Here is a 9,784-nt window from a genome sequence, read left to right as displayed (position 1 = left end):
TGCAGCTTCTTGCTGTTTCCCTGAGTTCTGTGCTTCAGTTCAACACCTGACACTGACAGTGCACACACTGACTGGAAAGTCCTGAGCTCTTGGGAGATTTCAGCGTGGGTTTCCTTGGTTAGTTTTGGTTGGTTTTGACAAATGCTTGTGAAAAGTAACATTGTGTAGTTTTGACTTGAAATGTGGCTGGTCCCTGTCTTTCCTAGACAGCATAATGATGTGTGTATGGTGTTATTTTCCCCTTTCCTTTCTGCTCTCCAAACAGAAAACGTTCAGCAAAGCCAGGAGCCGTCATTGACTCTCTGCTGCAGTAGGTGTGACCTGTGCAGAATTGCCCTAAAAATCAGTGAGTCTGTAAGATTTGGCCAGAATCTGGAATTCAAGAGGTGGCACAGTTTGACATGGCTATAAAATCCATGCTGTGCTGGTATGGAGTTTTATTTTACAACAATGTATTTTTCCTTAGTTGCCTGTATTTTGTATGTTATATTAACATAATATTAAACTGGTATATATGATGGTTGTGAAATTCCATGTGTTAAACGTGTTGTGCAGGGAAGCTGTTACTGGCAATCCTTGTTGAAATGTATAGAAAATTAAGGGTTCTGTGTGTGTGTTAAGTGCTAGGCATATTAGCTCAAAAATGATTGAAATCCTAAAGTTGAAGGCTGGTCAGTCTGGTTTATGCCCTGCCCTGCACACAGCTGGCAGCTCTCACTGCTCTCCCCTGCTGCACTGCTGGCTGGAGGTGCTCACTGCAAACCTGTCAGAGCATCAAATATTCCTCACTGTGGCTGTTTAACCTGTCGTGTACCAAATACACAGTCCTCTTCCCTCCATTTGCTGTCTTGCTGTACAGAGAAAGCAGCTGGGTTGGGGAAATGTGAGCTGCAAAAGTCTGAGGCTGCTGGGAAGGGACCGTGCTGGGTTGAGGTGCATCAGGCCTCAGTGTGCCCATGTAGTGCTGTTAGTTTTGTTTGCTTGGGACCTGCTGGCACTGTGGAGAGTGAGGCCTTTGATGCAAAGGCAAAAGTTTGGTTTTCCCCTTCCTTTTCAGGCTGTGCTGCAGCATTGCTTTGGCTGCTTTTTGTGCTTTTGAGCTGGAATTTTTAAAATGTAGAAATTGTTTTGTAGTCTGAATAGCAGAGATCATTGAAAGGAATGCTAGAACACTAGGACTCAGCTTCAGCCTTGGGTCTGGGAGCATTATGGCTCTGTTTTCCCATCTGTGGCTGCAAGGGCACTGGAGCAGGGCTCTAAACTGAGGGTAAATTTGATTCTCCTATATTAAAACAGGCATAAATTCCCCAGTTTTCCCAGGACAGTAACATCCCCTGCAATGGCTGATGCTGTTGGTGTTGCTGGATCATCTTGGGTTTCTGGCTGTGCTCCAGGAGGAAAAAAATTCTGGTCTCTGATGTTAACCATTGATTTGTGGTGGCTGCTCTTTTTGTTTGATATTTATGCTGCTAATAGACACACATCACTTTAACATGTTGCTTTTGTATCACAAAATGCATCTCCTTTGCACTGTGTGTGCTTTGTAATCCATGCTGGTGCACCTCAGCTCCTGTGCCAGGGGCTGGGAGCAGCTGCCACTTGATGTGATTTTCCTGCTACTGAGAGTCTTAAAAAGCTGTGGTTAGTGGCAGGAGAGGTGGAGTCTTTAAGTGTGACAGAAGAAGCAAGACAGCTCTTTAGGTGTCCTGAGTTCTTGCTGGTAGCCACGTTTGCAGTTCCCAGAGTGTTCTTGTGAAGCACTTAGAGTACGTAGTTAAAGGTCTTGGTGTCATGATGCTTAACTGGATGTACCTTGTGACTCTTAACAGGTCTGGAGCAGGATCTGTGCTGGTTAAAACTAGGCTTGTGAGGGCATCTTTTCCTTGTGAGATGCATCCAGTGCTGTTCTTAGTGAGCTGGAAGCTTTTCCCTGGTTTTACACGTGTTTTTCAAGATCATGACCTAGAAGAATGTCCTACCCTCTGTTTTTGGAGGGAGGGAGTGTCACCTAAGTTTATACAAGACACAGATACAAACACTGGCATTTGTTTTCTTTAGCCTACCAGTTGGAGAGGTACATATTCAGAATGTTTGTCCAGTCTAAGCTGTGGTTGGTTTTGCTCCTGAAGAGCTCACCGGACTGTGAGTGTGCTTGAATGGAGCTGGATTATCTCATGTTGCATCCAACATAACAGCCTGAAAGTGGCTGAAATGCTGCTTTGCCCTAAGCCTCTTCTCAGTTCTTAGTCTGAGCAGACAGACTCATGGTTTTGGCCTGTTCTTGTTCCACAGCCAGGGAGAACTGTTTGTATTTCCCTTTTCTGTTCCTTCTTCTGTGCCAAGGTTTGTTGAATGATCTGTTTTTAAGGGAGTTTCTCCTGAACTGTGCTTTCCAAAAGATGTTGAAAATTCTTGCACCTGACAGACATCAGTGGCTGAAAGGTACCACTGTGAATGCTGACACTGCAGCTTAAATACTTATACCTTAACTATAACGGCATATGCTTTACCACTTAACTAATGTTACAGTCTTGCTGCTGAAAACAATAGTACACTATATATTTAACTGAGCCTTGGGGCAGAGAGAACAATAATTATTAAATAATTGCTTGCACATATTTGTAATTGGCAGATTGGAGAAGCAGGCTGCAATTGCAGGGGCTTGGAGGACAAATTATCAGCTCTTACGAGAGGACTTAAAGTGGGATATTATCATTGTGATGAAGATCTGTCAGCTTGTCTTACCTTTTAACTGGTGGGTGTTGAAGTTCTGGGAGCTTTCTTGCAAGCCCAGGGAGTCTGATGTGCAGGTTTACCTGCCCTGTCTGTAGCCCTGGACAACCTGAGAATGTCTTGTGGGTCCATGACATGTTTCCATAAGGAAGGGTTTTGGTTTGTGTGGGGTTTTTCTTATGAGAATGGCTGCATTAAGCTCTTCTCAGGTCAGTACATGCTCTATAGTATTTATCAAAAATCATATATTGTGTGTGCTCATCTTTGCATCCTGATGCCAGGAGGTTCCCCTCATTCCAGAACACTGACCTGAACATTGAGGCTTTTGACACTTTGTTGGTTAATGCTGTGTGAATGGATTATTTCGTATTTAACTTGTTCCTGATCCTTTCTTTAAGAGGAGGGGGAAATGGTCCTTAGTGCCTTCACAGGTGACACTGTCTGCACATGTCCAGCTTTCACCTTTCTCAACAGCCCTTCTTAGCCAGCCCTGTATATAGGAGAAACTGCTAGTCCATCTGTATAATTTGTCTTCCTATTTATTGGTTTTCTGACTTATTTCTTATTTGCTCTGTGATTTAAACTTTATTCATTATGCTGTAAATATCAGTATTGTGTCCCTGGAGCATGTTCATACCATGAAATAAAATTCTTGACTCCTACTTCTACCTCTGTGCATGTATTTCAAATAACTTTACACATACAGTGTCTTTCTAACTCAGCTGGGTCAGAAGGGGTGTCAGGAGGAGTAGCTAAACAGTCTGTGTATCTCTGATGTTCAGCAGGTGTGGGGGGGGGGGGGGGGGGGGCCCCCCCCCCCTGCCAAGCCCCAGGATGGGGCAACAAGCTTCTGTGGAGGAGGTGGACAGGGCAGAACAAGGGGATGCTTTGCAGCACTTGAGGATCAGGCTGGAAAGTGGATCATGAGGTGTGTCCTGAGGAGCTGGTGAGCCCCTTGTCCAAGCCCATCCTCTGCTGGGGCTGTTCTGAGCTGCCCTGGAGGAAGAGCAGAGGAGAGCCCAGCTGAGCCAGGGCTCTGTGAGATCAGCTGCTTGTCCATTGCAGTGCTTGGTGCTGCCTGTGTTCACATGTGTGCTGGGTAGGGGGGCAGCTGGTGGGGAGAAGGCTCCTCACTCTGTGCTACACAGCAAGCCTGGCACACCCTGTGTCCCTGCAGATGGTGGGAGTTTACCTGCAGGGATTGGAAATCTTCAGCTCTGTCTCCTTTGCTGCATAAACTGTCTTGCTCTGCCAGGCATTTCCTCCTCTGGAAGCTGCCTCAGCCTGCCCCTGCAGCAGGGAACAGGTTGGTTGTGGTCTGTTCGTGTTGAGCTCCCCTCAGCATGTGACTCAGTGGTACAGGAACCAAACCCTGCCCTGTCCTGGGACTTTCCAATGTGCTCTCCCATCCTGGGCCAGAGTAAGTTGCAAAATGGTAGACACCTAAATACCTGCACAGCTCCACTTCCCTGTAGCTAGAGAGGCTTTATCCACCAGGGAGGCTGGAGTCATCCCTTCAGGGTTGCAGTTTTGTCATTTCTTTGACTGCTCTTGCTGCTTTAGCCCCTTTACTCCCAGCTGGGTTGTGGGGAGCATCTCCCTTTTCAGCTCTGGCACACACTTCAGAGTTGATGGTTTTCAGAAACAGGCCCTGTTTGTGGCCTTGTGTTTTCCACTCTGGCTTCTCCTGGACTTTTTCCTCTGCTTGGACCCACTTTCCTTGTGGTAGCACAATGCTTAATCTTGTAGCAGAGGAAATTCTGTTTTGGTTACCAGCACCAACCACCCTTGTGTCAGTGCCCTCTGCCCTCCCTTCCCTGTAGCCTCATGCATTTATTGAAATTTCCATGGTGAAATAACAAAGATGATTTCTGACTTCATGGTTCTAAAGCTCCTGTTCCATTTGGGACCTTGTTCCTGCTCAGCTCTCTGGAGTCAGCACTGTCCCTCTGTGTCCTGGTTTCCAGCCCAGTCACAAACTTGCCCCTTTCCAAGAGTGTGGATAGCAAATCCCCATCCTTCCCTGCAGTGTCCATCTGTTGCTCCTGGCCTGGCCTTGGTGCTGTGTCCCAGCCAGGGCCACCTCTGGGACTTCTAGTGGTTGGGACAGGGCTGAGCAGGTGCCCAGTGCCCCTTGCTGGTACCTCTGAGCTCTTCCATCTGCTCCTCTGCTCTCCAGTTTCTGGCCAAGAAATGTTTATGCTATGTCAGCAAATTTACTCAAAAAATACATTTATTTAAAAAAATATTATAAATAATATTTGACAAATACAGTGTTAATATAGCTTTAAAAACAACATTTTTTTTTCACTTAAAACTTGAGTCTTTCACTAATCGTTGGAGGACTCTGCGTAGATCCACCAGGAACTGGTTCAGGGAGGTAGTGTCACCTGCTGCCACAGGGCACGGGCCCTGGAGGAGAGAAAAAAGGGCATGAGGGTGGTTGTGGGGAGGGAGCTGGTTCTCCAGCCCTGGCTGCTGAGGATGGGGTGGGAGCAGAGCTGGTGACTGTGAGGGGAGGGCCAGTCCAGCCTTACCTGGGGGGCTGAGCTTTCCCTGCGGACCAGGCTGAGCAGGTTGAGGGAGATGCCTTCCAGGTGCTGGTGGCAGCTCCGGCCCTCCAAGGCCACTGTGGTGGCTTTGCACAAGACCTCCAGCTCGTTGTCATGCTGGGAAAAGACACGTGGCTTGTTTAGAGACACGTTTGCACAGTCAGGGCTTTGTTAGCAGCAGGTTAAGCCAGCAGAAATAATGGTGGGTGTAAACAAAATGCAGCTGGAGCTGTCAAAGCCTCCCTGGAGTGTCCCAGCCCTGTGTGTTCATGGGTTGGTCCCTGTCCCCAGCCAGGAGGGTCCCCTCAGTGGGTGGCAGCAGCAGGGATTGCTGCCAGCAATGTGCTCCCAGTGCAGAGGTGGGAGCTGTGGGTGGGATCCTGTGCTCAGGGAGCTGCTCTCTGTGGCATCCCATGGGAATGAAGCTGGTTTGAGGCAGAAGAGGTTCTACGGGAGTAACAAAAGCCTTTGGGATGAGGTTGCCTCCAGCAGGTACCTTGATCAAGTAGCAGCACCACATGGAGGGTGAGGAGCTCAGAAGTGAAGTGCTGGTGGTGATACGACCATTATCCAGCTGCCTCCCAGGGGCTGTTCCTGATGCTGCAACAGGGCCCTGAGAGCTCTGCCTGTCCCCATCCCTCATGGCACCACCAGGTGGGTGATGGTCTGTCCATGTGAGCACAGACAGGTTGGGAGGAGCAGCATCCCAGGCACCTCTTCTGGCTCCCATGGCAGGAGGGCTGTGGGGACCCCCCATGCGAGGCTGTTTGTGTCCCCCTGCTGCTGCTGCCTGTGCAGTGCGAGGGGAGGGCAGCAGCTTTCTGTGAAAACAGGAACCTGGGGCCAGGGAGCTGGGCTTAGGCAGCAATTTTCAGAGCAGAAAATCGGCTTTATTATCTGTTATTAAATCTGCTCGCAGAGGAGCCTTCCTCCGGATAAAGGGCTAGAGAGGGATAGTGTGTCTAACCAGAGCTGGAGATGCTGCACGATAGGTGCGTGTGGGTGGGTGTGAGACGGTGACACGCGGCTCCAGGGCAAGGCAAGAAGCTGCTTCTCTGCCTTTCTGAAAAGCCTGAAGCCCCTGCACGCTGCTCAGCCTGGCACTGCCCTCAGGAGGGCTGGGACCAGCGATGCTGCTCTGGCCAGAGGGCGTGGGGAGCTGAGAGCACCTACCCCAGGGCCAGCCCATCACCCAGCCTGGAGCTCACCTGGTGCTCCGGGATGAGCCAGACCCCGGGGATCCCACCCCTGCCCCCGGCATCCCTGTGGTTATTCCCAAACGAGGATAAGAAGTTCAAATTGGTTTTTTTGTTCGCTTGTTTGTTTTCTCTCTTACCTTATTGCCCGCAAAAATATTCGTCACGTTCATCTTGTTGCAGGAAACCTTTATCAGGAGAGAAAAGGACCGATCAGGCTTAGAGAAAAGCTACCCCGGACCTGTCCCGTCCGTCCGTCCGTCTGTCCGGCCGCTCTCAGCACCTCAGGCTCAGCACCTCCCTTGGGCTCGGCACCCAGAGGAGCCACCCGTGCCCTGTTGGACCCAACAGCCCTACCTGGCTCTCCAGCAGCGCTCCCAGCAGCTGGATGCTCTCCCCGCCTCTTCTGGCTCCCATGGCAGGAGGGCTGTGGGGACCCCCCATGCGAGGCTGTTTGTGTCCCCCTGCTGCTGCTGCCTGTGCAGTGCGAGGGGAGGGCAGCAGCTTTCTGTGAAAACAGGAACCTGGGGCCAGGGAGCTGGGCTTAGGCAGCAATTTTCAGAGCAGAAAATCGGCTTTATTATCTGTTATTAAATCTGCTCGCAGAGGAGCCTTCCTCCGGATAAAGGGCTAGAGAGGGATAGTGTGTCTAACCAGAGCTGGAGATGCTGCACGATAGGTGCGTGTGGGTGGGTGTGAGACGGTGACACGCGGCTCCAGGGCAAGGCAAGAAGCTGCTTCTCTGCCTTTCTGAAAAGCCTGAAGCCCCTGCACGCTGCTCAGCCTGGCACTGCCCTCAGGAGGGCTGGGACCAGCGATGCTGCTCTGGCCAGAGGGCGTGGGGAGCTGAGGGCACCTACCCCAGGGCCAGCCCATCACCCAGCCTGGGGCTCACCTGGTGCTCCGGGATGAGCCAGACCCCGGGGATCCCACCCCTGCCCCCGGCATCCCTGTGGTTATTCCCAAACGAGGATAAGAAGTTCAAATTGGTTTTTTTGTTCGCTTGTTTGTTTTCTCTCTTACCTTATTGCCCGCAAAAATATTCGTCACGTTCATCTTGTTGCAGGAAACCTTTATCAGGAGAGAAAAGGACCGATCAGGCTTAGAGAAAAGCTACCCCGGACCTGTCCCGTCCGTCCGTCCGTCTGTCCGGCCGCTCTCAGCACCTCAGGCTCAGCACCTCCCTTGGGCTCGGCACCCAGAGGAGCCACCCGTGCCCTGTTGGACCCAACAGCCCTACCTGGCTCTCCAGCAGCGCTCCCAGCAGCTGGATGCTCTCCTGCAGGAGGATGGAGGGCTGGAGCAGCGCGGCCGCTCCCGCCTGCCCGGCCCACAGCGCCAGCACGGTGAGCAGCACCTGCCCCGGGATGCTCATGGCCTGCTCGCACTCACACCCCCCCCTCAGCTCACGGTTTCTGGATATTTGGGTGATCTATACCTGTCTCTGTGCTTTTCCGGGCCAAACACCTCAATTTATGGCTGTAAAATTGCTGAACTCGTAGGAAAAACAAAAGAAGTCATTTTCCCCCTATCAGCCCTTTACAAAGTTGCTCCTGTTTACTTAGGAGAACAGGTCTTTTTCTGCAAAAGGCAAGATTTTCTTCTGATCTTGCATTGTCTCTCGACGTAGGAAATTTCCATGGTAAGATAAGGGGGGTGGGAGTCGGGTCACACGCCCGACGTGCGTCAGCCCCCCAGTTTGGGGATTCTGCAATTCTCTGTATCCCAGGACTTCCTCTCCACCCCGAGCTGAAAGTGGCTGAGCTGGGGAGACCACAGACCTGCTTTGCTTTGTGCTGCCTGTTCCTGCCTGCTCTCCCATCTCACACGTCAGCTGGTTATCTCCTAATCATGCAAAGCATCCCCCTCTGCCGGCTTCTGGCCGTTATCTTAGCCCAGGGAGGAGCAGAGAGGTGGGACAGCCCTGCAGGGGACACAGATTTCTTGGGTCGTGGGGACCTGGAGGCCCTCCTGGTTAGGCTGAATCCCCCCCTAAACAGCAGGGCCCTGCCCGTGACACCCCGCAGGGAAGTGGGCGAGGGAGCTGGGAGGCTGTGGCATCGTTGCCCAGGAGCTCCAGCCTGGGAAAATGGGGTTTGGTGACTGTGCCCCAGCATCGGGGTGAGCTGGAGGCTGCCCCAGCCCCACTCAGGAAAAGTCTGAGGGGCTCCACTGGCACCCCCAGCCCGTGCTGCTGTGGGGAAACACCCTGAGAAATGAGCTGAGCCAGGAAACTCTGGAGTTTTGTAATAACTAATAGGTATTTTTCTAACTCAAACAGCAACTTGCTGGCAGATGCTCGATAAGAGTTTATGAGTGCTTGATTATTCCAGGAGCAGCCAGACTGAGAGTGAGTTTGTTTGTCTGATTAGGAAATGCCCCAGATGAAGTTAGTGCCACTGACTCAGAAAGACCTTTGCAAGGGATTTGCCAGGGGAGCTGTTTCCTCCAGGCACTGCTGGTGATGGAGGCTGACAAGGGAGGGACTGGAGGGGGGTGGTGGCCAAGGGGCTGGGATGCCCAGGGCAGGGAAGGGGGTGGAGGTGGGGGATCCTGTCCCACAGTCACAGTGGTTTGCCCAGCAATCATGGTGGGAAGCTCTAGAAGCTGGAGGAGGCAAATGGAAAATGCTAAACTAACAGGAAAAAAAAGTCACCTCGGAGCTGCTCAGGTTGAATCATGGTGGGAAAACTGCCCCCCGGGGGGATGGGAAAGTCAGCAGTGAGGAACAGATTCCCGAGGGTGGGATGTGGCAGGTGGCAGGGCTGGCCCCAGGGCTGGCTTTGGGGGCAGCTGCAGCTCCAGCCCTGCTGCTGGGCCTGTCTCTGCCCTCTCAGGGTGGGTGGGAGGTCCAGAGCCCCAGCAGCCCCTTCACCCCAGCCCTTCATCCCTGGGGGATGCACCTGCTGCCCTGTTCCCTCCAGAGGGAAGGTGCTTGGTTCAGAAACACACCCTCAGGTTTTCCTCTGCTGCTGGGTCACCTCTCGTGCCCTGTGCTTTGAAGCATCTCCCGGTTGCCCCAGGATCCTGGCAGGGCTCCCAGCACCCCAGTTCCCCCCCCGTGCTGCCAGAGCTGTGGTTGATCCGGAGCAACCCAGAGGCTGCAGGTAATGCCCCATTGCGTGCACTTGTCAACATTTCCTGTGCTTACAAGGATTTCCAACTGCCGGGTTGCCCGTTTATTTCCTGCCCCTCTATCTGTCCCTGCTGGCACCCCCATGGGTGCTTCTTCCACCAGCCAGCCCCATCCCTCCCCCAGAGGGGGGAATGTCCCCTCCGTGCAGCCCCACTTTGCCTCCCCCT

At 52.2% G+C, this 9,784-nt stretch overlaps 2 protein-coding genes across 2 annotated transcripts in view; one reads left to right on the top strand and one right to left on the bottom strand.

Annotated features, from left to right (window-relative positions):
• Positions 1-314, top strand: part of KIF3A (kinesin family member 3A) — a 25,965-nt gene extending 25,651 nt beyond the window's left edge. Inside the window, exon 20 of the mRNA XM_010001239.1 lies at positions 266-314. Coding sequence (XP_009999541.1) covers positions 266-314 — 49 coding nt within the window. The remainder of the gene's footprint in view (positions 1-265) is intronic.
• Positions 315-5,040: 4,726 nt separating this feature from the next.
• IL4 (interleukin 4) lies at positions 5,041-7,856 on the bottom strand. Its single transcript, XM_010001238.1, has 4 exons — positions 7,722-7,856; positions 7,505-7,552; positions 5,271-5,402; positions 5,041-5,145 (listed from the first exon to the last, which is right to left on the bottom strand). Exons 1-4 carry the CDS (start codon positions 7,854-7,856, stop codon positions 5,041-5,043), a joined length of 420 nt encoding a protein of 139 aa, XP_009999540.1.
• Positions 7,857-9,784: the final 1,928 nt, after the last annotated feature.

Source organism: Chaetura pelagica, unplaced genomic scaffold, assembly GCF_000747805.2.
Source record: "Chaetura pelagica isolate M959 unplaced genomic scaffold, ChaPel_1.0 scaffold177, whole genome shotgun sequence".
Classification (NCBI taxonomy): Eukaryota; Metazoa; Chordata; class Aves; order Apodiformes; family Apodidae; genus Chaetura; species Chaetura pelagica.
This window is presented reverse-complemented; position numbering and strand designations above follow the sequence as displayed.

Excerpts from the sequence above, each read along its gene's own strand:
- IL4 (XM_010001238.1), bottom strand. The coding sequence starts at position 7,856 with ATGAGCATCCCGGGGCAGGTGCTGCTCACCGTGCTGGCGCTGTGGGCC. Across the intron at positions 7,553-7,721 it reads GAGCGCTGCTGGAGAGCCAG|GTTTCCTGCAACAAGATGAA; the intron begins GTAGGGCTGTTG and ends CTCCTGATAAAG. Across the intron at positions 5,146-5,270 it reads GGGAAAGCTCAGCCCCCCAG|GGCCCGTGCCCTGTGGCAGC; the intron begins GTAAGGCTGGAC and ends TCTCTCCTCCAG.